At 58.2% G+C, this 17,983-nt stretch overlaps 1 protein-coding gene across 1 annotated transcript; it reads right to left on the bottom strand.

Moving 5' to 3' along the window:
- Positions 1-1,636: 1,636 nt before the first annotated feature.
- On the bottom strand, positions 1,637-4,214 carry NKX2-3 (NK2 homeobox 3). The gene is made up of 2 exons (XM_016219839.2): positions 3,851-4,214; positions 1,637-2,376 (listed from the first exon to the last, which is right to left on the bottom strand). The coding sequence occupies exons 1-2, from the start codon at positions 4,212-4,214 to the stop codon at positions 1,637-1,639; spliced, it is 1,104 nt and encodes a 367-aa protein (XP_016075325.2).
- Between the last annotated feature and the right edge of the window lie 13,769 nt (positions 4,215-17,983).

The raw sequence follows: 17,983 nt of genomic DNA, 5'->3' as shown, positions 1-17,983 counted from the left end.
GCGGCCCTCCCGGCTGCCCGCCCAGCCCCCGTCCCCTCCCTCGCCGCCCCCTCCCCCAGCGCACAAAAAGTGGGGAACAAAACCCCGCGCATTTCTCCGTCCCTCTGTTGAGCAGACTGCTGCACAAAGCCCCCGCTCTGAGAAGCAATGGGGAGCTGGGGAGGGGGGGACGTCAATCCCAACGCCGGGGTTTTTGTTCGCGCAGGGGACTTTGCCTTCCTACCACACCTTTTGTTCGGGACTCCAATAAAAAGCCATTCTTTCCGCACCTTCCCGGCCTGGAGCCGCCTTTCAGCGAGGCCCGGCCCCACAATGGCGCGGCGCTCTGAGGCCTCCCCATTCACCCGCCTTGGCACGCTCACAATCGGCCGTGTGGCAGCGCAGACCGCGCACAGGCATTCTCCGCGAGTGACAAGCGGCGGCATAAAGCCGCGGCCGCCGGGGGAGAAGGGAGGGCGGCCGAGGGGGCGAGCCGGCCGCGGCGGGGCGCAGCGCGCCCGGGAGCAGCCACCTCCGCGCCGCCCGCGGCTGGGCCTCGCGACCAGGGTCCCTTTTCCGCGGCGACCCCCGAGGCGGGGCAGAGTTTAAGCCTCGGTCTAACGCAGGCTCGGGCTCCAGCCCAAGCATCTGGGTAAAAATGGGGGGCGGGGGGATGACAAAGCCCCGGACCTCAAAAGGCCCCGATTCTCCCCACTAGAGTAAAAAGAAATCGACGAACAAAGTCCTGGGAGCCCGGGCTCGCAGCCTGGGGACTGGCGCGGGGCAGCGCGCGCCTGCGGTCGCCCAAGGGGTGCCGCTTTCCCTCGCTCGCCGGGCCCACCCCGGCCCACTCCGGGGGGCTCCACAAAGTCTGCAGCCGGCCGACGGTTTGGGAATATTGCACCTTGTTTATTGACTCCTGTAGTGTGTGGCAGCGGGTGTGTACACGGCGTGTGGATACAGTTATATATATTATACGTGCTGAATACAGAATACGACACAGAAAGGACCCGGTAACACCTTCCATGGCCACCAGGTCCCGGGTTTCTTCAGCCCCCAAACTTTTGATCTCGCTCCGCCGGTTTTCGCGAGGGCTCCACGCCCCGTGACGATCGGAGGTGCAGGCCGAGGGCCTGCGGCCCGGGCGCGCGGCCGGGCCGGGAGCGGAGTGCGGCGCTCCGGGCCGCCAAGGGGCAGGGTCGGTAGGGCCTGGGGATGTCTCAAGCCACGACGCCCGCTTTTCTCTCCTTCATGCTTTTTAAAATTTATTTTTATTTTTGTCCTCGGGTTCTCCGCCAACGCTTCGAGGAGGCCCCGGGAAGGCCGAGGGAGAGAAGCCTCCTCACGCCGGGAGAAGGCAGCGGCAGGCGGACTCCCGGCCTCCCGCGCTCCGCTCCGGGCCAGGTCCGGGCCGTCGCCCTCCCCGGCACCCAGCCGGCCTTTCCGCCTCGGAGACAGTCTCCGCGGCGGGTCCTGGGCGTCCTCCGCGCCCCTGAGACCCCTCGTACGAGCTGCGCTCCGGGGCTCTCTGAACGTGGTTTTGTTTTGTTCTGTTTTTTTTTTTTTTTTTAACGAGGGGGCCTGGCCCTTGGATCCAGCCTTTCTCGCGCTCAGTCCCGCGGTGCCGGGCTCCGGTGGGGCGCCCGCCGCCGTGACCCTACCAGGCCCGGATGCCCTGCAAGGTGCCCTGCGCGCAAGCTGCCCCGGCCGACGCACCCTGATGCAGCGGCTGGGCGCCGCCGCCGCCGCCGAAGCCGCCCAGGTTGCTCACGTTCACAAAGGGGCCGCCCCCGGCTGCGCTGCAGGCGGGCTGCATGGCCGCGGCGGCCGCCGAAGCCCCGCCGCCCCCGCCGCCGCCGCCGCCCGCCGGGTACGCGCAGCCGTAGCTACCGCTGTAGGCCGCGGCGGCCGCAGCGGCGGCGGCGGCGGCGGCGGCGGCCGCGGCCGAATTCCCGTAGCCGTAGGCGGGGAAGCTGTTGTAGGAGTAGGCGCCCGCGCTCACGCTGTAGGGCGCACCGTAGGCTTGAGCGCCCGGCGTGACGCACGGCTTGCCGTCCCGCACCAGCACCGGCACGGCCACGCGGCGCGGCGGCGGCGGGGGCGCGTGCGCGCCCAGCTCCAGGGACTTGTCCTGCCGCTGCCTCTTGCACTTGTACCTGCGGTTCTGGAACCAGATCTTCACCTGCGTGGACGTGAGCTTCAGGCTGCTGGCGAGGTGCTCGCGCTCCGGCGCCGACAGGTACCGCTGCTGCTTGAATCTGCGCTCCAGCTCGAAGACCTGGGCTTGCGAGAAGAGGACCCGGGGCTTCCGGCGGCTGCGCGGCTTCGGCCTCTCGCTGTCCTCCGCCGCCTTACAGTCTCCGGCCGCCTCCAGAGGCTTCTTCAGCTGGCAGCTTTCTGCGGAAGAAGCAAAACAACAGCGTCCCTTAGACGTTCCGGGCCTCGCCGCAGCTCGGATCCCGGAGCGCTGTGGCCCCTTTGGGAGCAGCACGGAGAGTGCGGTGGTATATGCCCGGAGTTTCTGGAAAGTTTACGGCTCCCGGCGCCCTGGGACCCTGCAACCGCCCAAGTACAGTTAGAGCGCCCTTGAGGCACGTTCCATGGGGAGGGGTAGTTAGTGCGCTTTTATTTAGAACTTGAGCATCTGCGAAAGAAGAGATTACCCTGTATTAAATGTGCGGATCAGCGTGCTAATGACTATTTTCAAGATGCGAGTTTGCAACGACATAATAACTACAGTATTCGCGAGCTCGTTTGCCTTCCAGCCGGACCCGGACAGCTGGAGGTGTGGGGCGTGTTGGCATTTGGGGCCGGTACGCTAGAGTTTGCACGAAAATCTTTCTAATAGAAAATGCCTGAGTGTAACGCTCGCGCATTGCCCAGGGACTGATTTTTGCTCTTGAAAGACTACATGCTCACAGCTAAATGTCTGTGCGATTATGCCTGTGCTCCCTTGGAGAGAAAAATAAATTCGATTGACTGACTGATACAGTTTCACGTCGATTTTAGGCGCAGGGGAGCTGTCAGAGGGTAGGCCTTGGCTTCGGCCACATCAAACTTCCTCTTGGGGAAAGAGATTCGACTGTGTACCCTCAGATACAAACACTTCCTGGGACGTTTTATTCAGTTATCCGACCTCCTACCCAAGTCACCTCCCATCCGATGTGAGCGCCAGGATCTCAGGCTAAGTTCGGCGCGGTTTTCCCTCGGCCGGAAGCCGCACAGCCCGGGACACAAAGCAAAACGTTACGAATTCTTAAAAAAGGCTGGCGCCTCAGGGGTGTGGAGGCGCCTTCGGAATGGACTCTGTTCCCACGCACTCTCCCACTGTCCCCTCCCTCTCTGCCGCGTGCTGTGGGCGAGAGGACGCTGAGCTCCCAACAGAGAGCGAGGAGACCACTCGGCTGGTCCCCACCGAAGTTCCGGCGCCCGGGGACGCCGGCGACGCGACCGGCTGCTCTGGCAGCAGGGGACTCGGCTCATGCTGGAGAGAAAGTGGGAAAGACTCCGGCTCCTGCCCCTCTAGCTCTTGGAAAGAGCAAAAAATACAGTGAGTTGCCCGGACCCTGCCGCTGAGCCCCAGCTGCTTATCCGCGTCGGGGCGGCAACTCCCTTCCCTTCCCTTCCTCGGGGGCCGCGTCGACCCCTCTCTGGGAGGAGTCGTTGTCGAGGTCACCTGCTCTTGCCCCCTCCGCCCCAGCTCCCTCGCAGCACCTGCGCTCTGCGGGGTTGTCGCTGACCAGGGCCAGGCAGGACCCCGGCCAAAGGCCAAGGGGACAGGCAGCCGCGCTGGCAAGTTTTGTGGGCCGTTTGCGGGCGCTCCGCCATTGCTCCAGATGTGCGGGTGCGTTTCCTGTCCCCCGCTACTCACTTTGGCTCCGGTCCCTCACGACCTCGGGCTCCTCTTCATGTTCCTTAGATCCGCTGCACGAGTCTCGCAGGACGGCGTGGACGTAGCTCTGGGGACAGAGCCCCGACTCCCCGTGGCCGTCGGCTGTGGCCAGTGAGTTCAAATAGGACAGCTTGTCGCCCTCGTCGTCGTCGTCGTCGTCCCCGCCGTCAGAAAACTGCGTGCCCTCGGCCGCGGCCAGCATGCAGGGCGCGGAGTGGAAGTGGTGCTCCAAGTCCGCTTGCAAGTGAGCGCCGTGGAAGTGCTGCTGCTGCTGCTGCTGCTCCAGGTTCAAAATATCTTTGACTGAGAAAGGGGTGGAGGTGACCGGGCTTGGTAACATCATCAGGGCCACTTAATTTTCCAGCCCAAATACTCAATAAATCCCGGCGGGGGCGGGGAGGCAGCGCGGCGGCTGCAGCTCTCCCTGTGCACTCCGCCGCTGCTGCCCGGCGGGGCTTTTGACAGACGCGGTCCGGCTCCAGTCTAAATCCGCTCCATTGGCCCGGACCTGGGAGTCTGGGTTTTGTTACAGCCGCTGCGGGGACTGGGGCCTCGGCTCTGAAGCCCGTGTCCGAGGCTCGTGCGTCACGTCGGGGGCGGGGCTCTCGCCTCGGCCTCCCTGCCCATTGGCTCCAGCTCCTGTGGGCCCCGCCCCCGTCTCCGCGGAGCCGGGTGTAGCGGCGCTACCAGAAATAGTCAAGGACTCCCGCGGAGTCTCCGAGTCCCAGACTCGCGAGGCTGCACCGCCTCGGACGCCCGAATACCGCTTCCCGCCCCTCCTGGCCGCACCTTCCCGGCCAGCGCCAGTTCTGGGAGGTCTCCTGTCCGCAAACCAACTCCAGGACGGACGGAGGATGGTCCAGGAGCGTGGTTTGTCCAGCTGCTGCGGGGCAGGAAAGCCTCCTGGCCTGTAAATACCGGGCACTGGGTCCCCAAGAAGACAGAATGCTTTCTGTATCTATGGATGAGCGACGTGTCCGTTCCCGCCTCCTTGACTCTGCTCGGGCTGTTCCCTCCCATTGGAGCGTCTTCCCCACCCTTGTCTACAAGAGTCAAAAGCTGTTCTCCAAGGTTCTGCTCAAATACCACCTCCTCCGAGGAAGCGTGCTCCTGGTCGCCTAGCTGGGAGTCATCTCGAACCTGAACTTGCAGGGCGTGTTAGTAAAGGACGCCCGTGCCACTGATTACTTCCCGCCTAGTGCTATAGCTGTATTGCCGGCCTGCTGGACGCAGGTAGCCTGTGCCCCCCCGAGGGCAGGGTCCCGGTTGCGTTTGCCTTGCGGCAGCTGCACCGTGCAGGCGTGTGCGAGACAGTAGGATGGAGTTGTTACTGAACTTTGTCGTCTCACAACTCTTGGTTTGAATCCTAGCCTAGTCAGTGTGTGTGGCCTTGGGCGTTTCCAAGCCTCAGTTTCTTTGTCTACAAAAAGGAGACAATAATACCTCCTTCAGGGTTGTTGCCAGGGATAAATGAGGCAAGACATGCCAGGAGCTAGCGCAAGGCCCCACGCGTGTGAAGTGCTCCAGTACATGTCAGTTACTGCTACTCAACGTTAGAGGTCAAGCGGGGTTTTTTGACTGCGCCGGTGACGACACGGCTGGAGCGCCCTGCCCCCGAGCGCCGCACGCGGTCCTGAGCGGAGGCTCCGTCCTCGGCAGGGAGGCGACCCGGCCACGGAGGCTGCCTTTTCCGCCTATTGAAATTGGGCGACTGTTTCTAGGCCTTGACCCTTGAAGGCGTCTCATTTTTCCAACCCACACGCCTTCTGGCGCCCTCGTGCGGCCCGAGTTGTTTTCTGGACGGATCTGTGGGGTCCCCCGAGATTCTGGAAGCTCCACGCCGGTAGGGATCTTCCCGCTCAATAGGCGCTCGCTGCCCTTACGCCTAACGAGCCATGGCGGGCGCGGGAAGACCCGTGGGTAGCGCTGGCCTTGAAAAAAAATAGAGATCTGTTCCCGCCCCCCCCCCCCCCCCCCGTGCCCCCGGTCCGGACCTAGCCGCCTCGAGCACTTCTTGGCGGCCGCGCTGGTGGAGTTGGAGGGGTCCGGCCTCAGCTGGAAGGAGCGGGGCGGACCGAGCGGGGACCGTGGACGACGTCCCGGGCGGCGCAGACACGGAACGGGGGTGAGGCGAGCGGAGAGCCGCGTGCGCCTCCCGCCCCCCCCCCCCCCCCCGCGACGGCGGGAGGTGTGGGTGTCCGAGACCCAGGAGAGAAAGAACAGCCTGTCGGAAGGACGGGAGAGGCGGGGCGGTTCAGGAGGGAGCGGAAATGGTGGGGAGTCGGCTCCCGGGGCGCTCGGGGAGCCGGGACGCGGCAGCGCCGGCCACGTGCGCTGGGGAGATTTTAGGTGGTAGTGGCCGGTGGGCTGTAGGGGGACCCTTCGTGGGCAGGGCCTTGGCAGGGAAGACCGCCCGTCAGCTACGGGGTACCCCGTGCCTTTTGGCTTTGAATTCTCAGACTGTTGGCGCCTCGGGCGGGCCGGCGTCTCCCAACGCGGCCGTGGTGCTGCAGAAAGAAGGATGCGCCGGTTTTGCCGCAGACGGAGGAGGCTCGGGCGGAGATCGAGAAGGAGGTGGGGGTGAGTGCACCGCACCGCGGGGTGGGGGCCTTGAGCGTGTGCGTGGTGGTGTCAGGCTGGGGCGAAAGGAGGAAGCTGCCTCCAGCTTCACTCCTCCCCCAGCTCCAGGGCTAGACCTCTCGCAGGGAATGTTTCTGCTCCCCTCTAGTCTCCCCCCCCCCTTTTTACACCTCTCTGGGTGCTTTTCTTACGAGATTTCAGAAGAGAAAAAAAAAAACAATAGCTACCGAAACTCTCTCGCATTTCCACCCGGAGCCTGCATTTCTCCTTGCTTCTCGGCTGTGCTTCGTTCCTAGGCCTTCCCTCCGTCCACCCCTAAGAACCCCCATCTTAGATGCGGGGGCCTGGGGCACCGGGAAGCACCTGCACCTGGGCTCCCGCTGGCGTGCCGCTGGAGTCTCCCCTGAGCCTGTCTCCTCCCCACGCGCACGCAGTGCGTTCCCCGCACCCGCTGCCGCCACCGCCCACCCAGATGCCCCCGGCCAGGCTGCGTGTGTTATCTCCTGCGTCCCCTGAACACGTCGCTTCTCAGCAGGCCTCCTGGGGACGCGGTTAGAGTCGGTGGGCTGAAGGCAGGTGAGGATCGGAGCGGGAGCCCAGGTGCAGGTGCTTGGCGGTCGGTTTCTGTGCCCTGTCCCCCTTTTCTCTTCTCATATACCCAGCCCTGCGCAGGGCTGATCTATGGGGGCGAGTGGGGGGAGACTTCTACCTGATACCTAGAGCTGATCTTGGTCTTAAGCCCCGAGCTGGAGCTCGAGTCACCTCTGGCTGCCCTCCCCTGGTTCTTCGGGCTGCTTTTGGTGGGTCAGGTTCCCTGGAAGCGGAGCTTCCCTGCAGGGATCCCCACCAGGCCAATCCCATCTAAATAAGTGGCCTGCCTTTTGCGCACCCACCTGCAGCCAGCCGTCCCCCGAGTTGAGAGCGTGCAGGCCACCAGCTGGGAGCCCCTCTCCACGAGGAAAGCCCCAGAGCAGTTGTTACATTATAGTTATGGTGGGTTCTCCGGAGTCACTTATCAGAATATGGAATCTGGTTCCAAGGAGTATCCAGTTACCATGTGTTCCTGGGGCATTGGCATTCTCTTGTCTGAAAAGGGGATCTTTAAAATCCTGGAGTTACGCTCAGCTAATAATAGGTTATTGTACCAGACAGTTTAGCTAATTACTGTCAGATAAAGTAAATATCATTGCATCCATGGAAGCACTTGATTTTATTTTAATCAAGTGTAGTATCTGCCTATGTCTGCAAGTGTGTCACATTATACATTTATGCAGGCCCCCCTCCTCCTATATGTGATTAAAGATCATAGTAAAATAATGGAAAATTCTGTGAGGGGAAAGTGCTATCTATATAGGTATTTAAGCGATAAAATTATACCTTTTTTTTTTTGAGAAAAGTCACATGCTAATCATTACAATAAATATGCTATCAAATAAAAATGTGATGCTTCTTTGAAAACTTTAAAGTGTTCCCATAAGTTATTCTCTACACAAAAATTGCTCCACTAATATACATATAAATATAGGCAGCTAATCGATCGGTTTAGTCATATATGTCACTGTTTATGTTGTTACCTTTCAACTATTCAACTAACCAGTTAATTATTTAACCAAGGCCACAAAAAAGTTGAAAGTTATCATGGCTTTCTAATCTAAATGTAGCACTGAAGTTAGAAGTGATTTTTCTATTAGAGCATGAAAAAACATCCTGTGATGAACTTACAACTAGCCAAAACCACAGATAGCATTTCAGCAGAATTTCTTTTCATGGAATTTTAAAAATTTATCACTCTCCTAGAAATTTTATTTTTAATGGCTCTTACCAAAAAATAAAAAATAAAGGAAAAAAGTTTCCTCTTTAGTGGCAGCACTAGTTTTTGTTTTCTTGTTGTTGATGATGTGTATGTGTGCATGTGTTTTGCTTTGGCTTTCCGTGGAGGGATGTTCGGAAGCCATTCAAAATTTTTGATCAATCTAGAGGCAGTAGTGTTTTGTGAGAAGGTTGAATACATTTTCTACTTTTCAAGAAACATCAACTTGGTAGGTCAGTCTCAGAAAGCACTGAACTGATCTAATTCCTTCAGAGAAAGTTTTTCCTCGTTTTGGTAATCTTGTAAGCGATTTTAAAAATGGTGTTTTGAGAACTTCAGCTTGTTTTGCTTGTGCTTGTGTAAATGCCAGATTTTTCCATTTTTGTGCCTGGAATTGAGTTTTCTAAATAAGCCATCACTTCCCTTCCCTGGGAGAAAACCAGCCCAGGTTCAGTAATCCTGTAGTTCTTCCTAAATTACGTGCCCTTGCTGAGGAAGTGAGTTTCGATTTCTCAGGGAGAGGACCTTCCACGTCTAAGTGTATCTGCCCCATTCCAAAATATTTTAAGATAACAACGTAAATACAGCTTTCGTCACAAAAGCAAGTCCTCTTCTGCCAATAAAACACAAAAGCTAGAAAGGCCAATTTTGTCGAATGAAAATTAATGCTTTTTTTCCGCCCCAAACAAAGACGCCTAGATAAAGGATGCCCAAACACAGGCATTTTATTTGTTCTATTTGCGGCCGATGTTTGGGAGTGCAGTGAAGTTTTTAACTTGGGGATTAAATTGGAATTCTGGATGCATTCCTTAACTTTTTTTTTTTTTTTTTTAGTGTGAATTTAACTTCCTGTAGCGAAATTTCAATGTCTATAGACTTTTAAAAATACAAGTCTGACTTCAGAGCTGCAGCTGCAGGCGTTGGCGAATAAATTCGCTTAAACGCCAGCGTCTGCGGGCTGCGTGCGGGTCTCCGAGCGGCGGGAGCGGGAGGCGGGGGAGTGCGGTCCTCAGGTTCCAAGAAGCAGAGATTCTTCGGGACTCTTCCTACCGGGATCCTCTCAACCGCAAGCCGTGGGACTTTGGCCACGGACCTAGAAATCTTTTCTCAAACCTCCGTGGGGACCAAGTTAGAGCAAACAACTTCAAATCGTTTGAGAACGAAAAAAAAAGAGCTTTCTCGCTCGGAAAGGAACCTTCGCCGCAGTCCTGTCGTTTAAGCAACTCCTGGCCTCCTCCTGCACGTCCCGGCCTTCGGGAGAGCGGGGCCCGGGTGCGGCGGGACCCCCTTTGCGGGTCTGCGGGCCTAGCCGCCAGCTTGCGCTTGACTCTCGGAAGCTCCGGGGGCACCCGACAGTTCACTGCCCGGCGACAGTCCCAGCTTGCAGGACCCCGCGGAGACGTTTAGAGGCTTGGGGTGCGCTGGACTGCGGGCCCTGACGGGCACGGGCCAGGGACGCGACCCGGAAAGGCCCCAGGCTGCCGCGGGCACGGGGCGCACAGCCGCAGGGACAGGAGGGGCCCCGCGGAGGAGCCAGGCCCTGCCGCCCTCGGGCCTCCGCTTCGCAGCCTCCGCGGCCCGCAGTGTCCGTCAGGCCGGAGATCCAGGGCTGTGGGCCGGGGGACGGCCGGGACTGTGAGGTCGCCAACTCCCCGCGCCCTGCGAGCCGCGGGCGCGCGTCTCCAAGCCCCGCGCACTCGGCCCGCACCGGGCGGGACCCAGAGCCGGCGTCCCCCCGCGCGTCCTCCCGCGGCGACGGCTGCGCCCCTGTCCTTGAACCTGCCCGGAGGTTCTCGACCTCCGCTCGACCTCTGCGGACTCCCGCCTGCGGGGGAGAAGCCTTACCTTCGGGGCCCGCGGTGCCCAGCGCCGGGAGCGCCCAGTGCGGCCTCCACACCTTCCGCGCCGCCCTCCTCTCCCCGCTCGCAGCCCGGCTCGCTGCCCTTCGGCCCCTTCCTCTTTCACTGGGCCCATCTCTCGCGCCCCAACCTCACCCCTTCCCCTCTCCCCCCTTTCCTCACTCCCCGCCCCGCCCCGCCCCGCTCCTTTCGCCCGCACCCCCTCCGGCCCCTGGTCTCCGGTCGCACTGGGCCGCGTTCCTCCCCACCTGGGTCGCTCCCGCCGCCCTTCCCCCATCTTATCTTATTTCCTCCCCCCCTCCGTCCTCACTCCTCCACTCTGAAGCTCCCCCCTTTTTGTCGCCGGCCCCCGCAGGTGTCTGATGTGGAGGGGACCTGCCCTCCCCTCGCTGGAGGGCTGTGCGAGGTGGGGTCGCACGGGTGCGGCCCAGCGCGGTCCCCCATCTCACCCCCGCGCTTACCCTGCCTTGGGAGCTGCTCATAAATGTCCAAGCACCCTGGGTGCGGGATAGGGACTCTCCTCCGCACTCTGCTCCAGCCTCGCCCACCTCCCTGCCCCCCCACCTCCAGCAGCCTCAGCTGGGGGCCCTGACGGGTCTGTGGGGCTCCAGGTGGCAGACTTGGCCACTCTCCCTGTGGAAATCCCCACTCCAGGCAGATCCTGCAGAGCCTCCGTTTCCTTCTATTGTGGCGGTCCCCCAGGATCCAGAGGAGCTGAAGGGGACCAGAGGGCCCCGGGCATCCCTTGAGAACGCAGATGGGGGCTCTCAGGCCAGGGCCACCCCTCCCCCACTACACACATAGGCAAGAGCAGACTGAACGGACCTTCCCCTTCTCTTTCTTTCCTGCCAGTCTCACTTTAAGCTAGGGGGCTGTTTAGCCTTGAGATCACCCCAGCTGGGAGGTGTTGAAGTGTTTCTCAGGCTGCCTTAAAATGCAGGGACCAAATCTGGGAGAGGAGAGTGGGGTCTCTGCTCTCCACCAGCCAGCAGGGCCAAGGAACGCTGTAGCCTTTCTGACCCACCTATAATCTCTCAGCCTCCTCCTAGCTGCTGGGTAGGGGGCCAGTTGGGGACACTGAGTCACTGGCCTCTGGAAAGGAGACAGGTTCAGGGCCTCTTTCTGTGAGTCGGCTCCCCAGCTGCATAGTAGGCAGAGGGCCAATCTCTATCCTTTTACCTCCTGTCTGCAACCACATTTCTGAGGTTGATGGCAGTTGCCACATTCTGATAAATAGGGGTTTCCAAAAGATGCACGCAGACCTGACATGTGTGTTTCTATGGACTTACTTTTTCCTTGAATGAAAAGGCAGGTGCTTTCCTGTGTGAACACATCAGTGTGCACATGCAGGTAGGCCTGGGGGAGAAGGCACGCAGGACTCCCCATAAACGTAGCCTCGAGTTAGGGCTCTGCTCTTATCAGAGAGTGTGGTCAAAACAGGAGGGCTGAGCCAACACCCACTCTGAAATCCCTCCCTCCCTTTTTCCCCACAAAAAAAATTTGAATTACTGGTAGTGACATGAGATTTGGAGAGAAATGTTTATATGATCCAAGATGAAAACTAGCTTTCATGAGTATCAGATGCACTATTTCCATACAGACAATTTATGGGATCATTACAATTAGTCTTGTCCAAAGTGGTCCCATAAGGACCTGTCTAAGCTGCAGTCAGAGAAGAGGGAATAGATTTTTATTACCAGAGTTGTAATGACTGTGTGTGTTCTTGAAAGTAATAAAACTACATTGAAATTATTCAGCAATTTAGACTTTTGAAAACTCCACACGCCCCTCTTCCCATTAGTATAGTAGGGAGGGTGGTCTGTGTGTATGTGTGTACACATACAGTACCCCCACACTTGAGCGAGCTCAGATGTGGGCACGTGTGAATGTTTTACACTTCCCACTATCAGTAAACCAGTAAGCGTGTCTGTGAATGGATGTACACAAACCTCAGGAGCACGCATGTGTTAAGAGTTGGCACCTGTGGCCCCCACCTCTGCAAGGAGAGCCCACAGAGTGGGGAGGCTGGGTTTGGGGTGGGGCCTGGGAGAATGTGACTTTCTCTAAATTATAATCACACCTCATGCCTCTGTCTTGGGCCAAAGCATTGACGCAGGGCCACGTTTGTAGTCTTGTAAACTAGAGCCAGTCCATCAGCCTCTCTAAGCAGCAGTTTTCTCACCTATAAAAGGAGATAATAATGGTGCAGACTTTATGGGCCTGCAGTAAGGATTAAAGAAATGATGGAAGGAAAGCGCTTACAGAGCCCTCAGCACAGTGGGGCGTGTTCTTGTGATGGGCCTGAGGGTGGGTATGAGGGGTGGTTGTTAAACACAATTAGAAGGTTCTGAACTTCTCTTCCACTGAGAAGAGATCAGGGAGCAGGAGTCCCAGGTGCTCCTTTTTCTCACTTGGGGAAAAAAACCAAACTTTTATCAATCAAATTTTGCCCTTTTATTTTCCTTGGTCCCTAAGCAAGGAGACTAGTTCTCTTAATCATTGGAGTTTTAGGATATATTCTTGGAACCACCAACAGCCTCCTCTTGGAATCTCCTTCCCCACGCCCTCCCCCCAGCCATAGCAAACAAATCCTGCATTCTGACCCAGCTTTCCGATCCCACAAATGCATCATTTTTAGCTGCAGTAAACAAATCCCCGAAGTCTCACGTCATTGTTATCATGTTTAGATAAAGATCTGGCCAATTAGTGTACACAACTGGCAAGTAAATAAATCAGCTGCCTGGGACCTACCCCTGAGGGTAGATGGTGGGTGTCCGCGTCCCCCCCCCCTTGGTGCAACATCCCACACTCTTCATTTTCTCCCCTTCCTCCTGGTGGGGGTGAGAACATCTGGCCTTCTGATCTCATGGTTTCTAATCTCTTCACTCTGTCCTGGATCCGCTGTGTGACTTCAGGCAAGTCACTTACCCTCTCTGAGCCTGCTTCCTTTTCCATAAAGAGGAGTTATGGATGACTACCTCAGGTAGGAGTGAGCAGCAGTTATAATAGAATAATGCTGATAACAATAACAACACTAATATTCCCACCAGCAGTGGTCATATAGATAACATTAACTACCTTTCACAGCTTTTCTACAAGCACATGCATGGTTCAGTGTAAAAACCTCCTCACTCCCAACTCCCACACACTCAGACCGCTGGCAAGTGAACTAAGTAGTACTGGGGGCTGGGAGGCTCCTGGCTATGAAATTCGGAGAACACTGCCAGGAGTGTTGTAAACCCTCCCAAGTGTCCACCATTGTTACTGTTTCTGCTTCTTGCAACAGATCTTGTCTATGGCCCTATTCATGTAAGTGTTATACCGAGGAGGAAACTGAGGCTCAGAGAGGTGAGGTCATTTGCTCAAATTTAAGATCCTTGTATTCCACGTTCAGCTCCCTCTTTTTGCTCCTGTCTCTTTCCTGCACAGCCCCAGGGTTACCAGGCTGAGCTCCATGCACGGACTCTGCCCAGGCACTGTTCTCTCTGCTTTTGCAAATTCCGACTCCACAGCCCTCCCCCACCCCAACCCTTCCTGTAGGGCCCAGGTGGCCGTCCACAGCCCTCCAGAAGAATGTGTAAGAATGTGCCCAGGTGATGGAATTGACAGGAAGCTGCCTCGAAGATAAACACTGCGGGGAGGTGGGGTGGAGCCATGTGGAGCCCCCTGACCCCCATGGGCATTCGCTCAGAGCTGCTTCCTTTCTCCCCATTGCCATCCTTCTTAGCTTTCACTTCAGAAAGAAGAGGGTACACCCTAGGCTCTGCCTTCGGAAGTGCCTGGCTACAATTAATCGTGATAATAAACTTCCCACTGGTGAACAAATGTTCCACATGCACAATCTTTACATCCCTGAGACAGATAATGCTCTTCCTCTCTCAATTTAGAGCCATGGAAGCTGAGGCTGGCAAAATGACTTGTCCAAGGTCATAGAGCAGGTAAGGGATGGATGCAACACTTCGCCCTTGAGCTAGAGGCTTCTGCTCCACCTTCTGGGTGAGCTGGAGAGAATAGCCTAGGCCAGCCCTATTCCAGGAAACAGGACTCCAAGGCCACCTGCCCCCAGGAAGACCTTTCCCCAGCTAGCAAATGTCCAGCTTGGAGTGTCTGGGCCCCTGAGCTGACCTGAGAGCCCAGAGGTCTAGCTCTGGGAGCACTGGGGTCCCTCACTCTTGGTTCCTGGGAGCAGGGCTTTTGGAGATGGTTCCCTTCCCTCCTTCCCCCCCCAACCACTATGCCCATGCCCTCCCAAAAAGGAACTTATCACCGGAAACCAACCACTGCAGCCTGCCTCCCAGAGGCTGGCTGGAGAATCTGAGCAAGTGCCTGCACCTGGGGGTGCACACTGTGCTGCTTGCTGCGGAGTGGTGGGTTCAAATCCTGTCTCCACTCTGTCTCTGGTCGAATTCCTCAATTCTGAGCCCTGTTTTTCTGATGTGTAGAACTGGCAATACTAAAAGTACCTACCTCATAGGTCACTCTGAGAATTAAAGGTTACCTCTGTGAAGCACTTAGTGTGGTGACTGGCACAATAAACTCTCAATAAACGTTAGGTTATTAGTATTAACTCCGGGACTAGTGGAGGGCCCTAGGAACGGCCTTTCTTCGTTTCTGGGTCAGCTCTGCGACTCCGTGCCACCGGGGCTGCGGATGGGGCCGGGTGGCGCCCGCGGGCAGTGGCTGGAGACATAGGTGCGCGAATTTTTGGAGAGGAGCGCGATGAACTCGGGTCGCGCTGTGTTTGGGGCTGGGCTCGGCCTTCACGGAAACCGAGCAGCGCGGCCGCACCGGCGTGCGCGTCTGTCCCCGGCCGCGTGCGCCCCGCCCGAGTGTCGGGGTCCCGGCCTCACCTGCGCGGGATGTAGATTTGGGCCCGGGGAGAACCTTTCGTTTACCTGACAGATGCGTGGTGTCCACGCTGTGTACACAAACTCGAGCCCTGCTCGGCCTCCAGCTCATCGAACAATTTGCGCTATTAATGGTTATTTTATTTATATCGTTAGAATTGTCCCCCTGGGTCTGTTTACACCAACGTCTGGCCGTCGGGCCGCAGTGTTTGGACAGGGGATTACACTAATGGATGGAGCGCGGGGCGGGGGGCGGGGGCGCGGCGGGGCGGGCTCCGGGCGGCCGAGCGGGGTGGGCCAGGAGGGAACAGGGAGCCGGCCTCCCCGGGCTCGACCTCTGACCTCGGGAGGGAAGGAAACGTGTCTGCCCGCGATAGGAAGCCTTGGCCTCCGGCGGGTGGAGGCTGGGGTGCCCGCTCCCGGGAGGCCCCTACCGCTCTCCCCGCTGATTCCCAACTCGAGGCGCTGCCCCGCCGCCGCGCGCACGTCAACAAGTAAACAAGACCCGGAGCTACCAGGACCCCGGCGCTTTGATTCTCCGGGTTGGTGGCGGCCCGAGGCCTCCAAATCCGGATTATGGATGAGCCCCGGGCGCCTGGCGGTCGCCGGGGTTAGAGCCGCCTTCAAAGGGCAGCCGCCCAGCTACCCCGACGCTCCCCAGGTCGCGGAGGCTCGACGGCCCGCGGCCCTCGGCGCCCACCGAGCGCTCCGGAGCGAAATGCGGCCCGTGCGCCCGCCGCGCGCGGTGCAGGCGGCGCCCGGGCCCACGCGGGCGTCTGCGGCCTTGGCGGCCTTCGACTTGAAGGGACTCGCCACGCGCCTTTGCTGCAGGGCGAGGGCTGATGCGTAAAAATAACATCTAGTTAGCTCCTACCAGGGCCAGACACCATATTACGCATTTTTATTCCCCACAACAATCCTAGGAACTGTTATCTCGTTTGCAGACGAGGAAACAGGAGGCTTAAGTCATGGCGAGGTCTCACGGCCGGTGTCAGATCCAAAACTCCAGCCGCGCAGCCCCGCGACAGAAGGAGAGCGGTGGCTCCACTTTCCCGGGTTGGAGCAGCTGCTGGGGACACTGGTGTGAGCTGTGAGCCCTCCGCCTGGAAGGACGCGCAGGGGCGCGTGCAGCCCTTGGTCGGCAATGCCAGGGCGTCTCCAAAGCCCCTAGGCCGGGCACAGACCTCGGGTGAATAACTTTGGCGTCGCAGGTTATACAGATCACATTGGATTTAATTTGGTAATTTTGAGCGTGCACTAGGAAGGCAGTGCTTTTTACATCCGTTTTCTAACGGAAGATTCCTGAAGCTCCGAGGGGTCAAGTCGCCTGCTGGAGGCCACGCTGCTGGTGAGCCTGGCGCCGGGCTCTCAGGCCTCAGGACTCGAGTCCTCGTGGACACCGCGGGTCCAGGCTTCCCAGACCCTGAAGCTCTCCTTTTCCGCTCGGTGCTCACTTTCCATGGCAGGAGAACGTGGGCCAGGCCTGCGGAGCGACTGGGTTTTCCTTCGGGGCCTCTCCCGAGTGCTTGGCTGGGGGAGGCGGGGCGGGGGGCGCAGCTCCAGGACCCCGCTGCCCTGCGCTCCGGGGGCTGCGCTGCCAGGACGCGCGCTCCGGTAAACGGTTTATCTAAAGACAACTTCTGTTTCTCGTTCGCTGTCGGGAGTTGCCCTGCAGCCAGCAATGAAAAATGCTCCTTTTCCCGAGGCTCTGGCGCTGGTGATTTATGTGGGAACCGTCCTCGCCCGCGAGGCCTGGGCCGCTCGGCCCGGCTTAGGGGTGGAGGGCGGGGGCCCTGCCTGGAGAAGAACCTGGTGCCCCGGTTCTTCCAGCGCCCACTTTAAGGGCGCCCTCCTGCACCCCCACCTCCAGGACATTCTACAGCCGCTCCCCAGGAAGCTGAGCGCTTTATCGCGGTAAAATAAACACCATTACCCCAGGTCCATTAACACGGAGATTTTGGCGTTGTAAATAGATCTCGAGAGGGAGAAGAGCAGCCCCCTCGAACTCCCTTGTAAAACGGTGAAGGTTCTCCAAGATTTATGGCCGCTGATGGCCCCCCCCCCCCAACCTTCTAAGAAATCGCTGTCTTGACCAAAGCCAGAAGGTGGGGCATTTCCCCCGCCTAGAGATCCCGCCCTGGGTGTTAAGCCTGCAAGGGCAGGGAGTCCCTATTTCGCGTCTGGCCTAGTCATTAATTTTCCTTAAGGCAGGAGCCCGGGAATGCTGATTTCTTTCCGGCTGTGGATGCACAGATAAACTCCTAGCAGAGGGCGGCCAGGGTGGCCCGGGCCGGCCGGGATGCTTGTGGTCAGGCTCCTTCCTCATTTGTAACCTGGATGGTGCTTTCAGCAGCTACTTGGGAGTTTGTAAAGCGCAGGAGACCTGGAATTCGTGGGCACTGCCCAAACACCCGGGGCCTGGGGCAGTCACTTGTCCAGCTTGTGTGGCCTTGCTTTCCTTCTCTTTCCAAAAGGAAACACCCACCTAACTTGCTCTTGGGCAGCCTAGATATGAACTCAAACAGAGGCGATGGTGCTGGCAGCCCTCGCTCTCCACCTCGCTGAGTTTCTGTTTCGGGTGAATCTCTAGTGACCTGTTCCAGGAAGCGTCTGCTCATCTAGGGTGTGGTTTTCTTACCCCCTCAAGTCAATATTTATATGGATAAAACAGTGGGTTTCAAACTAGGAAAAGTGGCCCAGTTTGACAGAGAAAACAAAGGGACACATTCCCCAGGCCAAGGGAAGCTTCGGGAGGAGCCAGCCTCTTCTAACCTTTGCCATGGTCACTTTCAGAAAGTAGTCCATGCCGGTAGGCTGCATCTTCTTTATCCCCAAGAATTAGAAATTTCTGGGAGGGCCTCCACCTGGCTGAAGGGCTGGTTTTGGGGGAGGGACAAATGAACAAAAACAGGGAGCAGAAGGGTGCCAGAAGTTGTTTTTGATCCTTTGGCATAACTGGCTCTATCTAGAGCAAGGACTTTTGACCTTTTTTTCTCTCTGCCAAGGACGTCTTTCG

Source organism: Miniopterus natalensis, chromosome 14, assembly GCF_054644295.1.
Source record: "Miniopterus natalensis isolate mMinNat1 chromosome 14, mMinNat1.hap1, whole genome shotgun sequence".
NCBI classification, from domain to species: domain Eukaryota; kingdom Metazoa; phylum Chordata; class Mammalia; order Chiroptera; family Miniopteridae; genus Miniopterus; species Miniopterus natalensis.
This window is presented reverse-complemented; position numbering and strand designations above follow the sequence as displayed.

Excerpts from the sequence above, each read along its gene's own strand:
- NKX2-3 (XM_016219839.2), bottom strand. The coding sequence starts at position 4,214 with ATGATGTTACCAAGCCCGGTCACCTCCACCCCTTTCTCAGTCAAAGAT. Across the intron at positions 2,377-3,850 it reads CGTGAGGGACCGGAGCCAAA|AAAGCTGCCAGCTGAAGAAG; the intron begins GTGAGTAGCGGG and ends CTTCTTCCGCAG.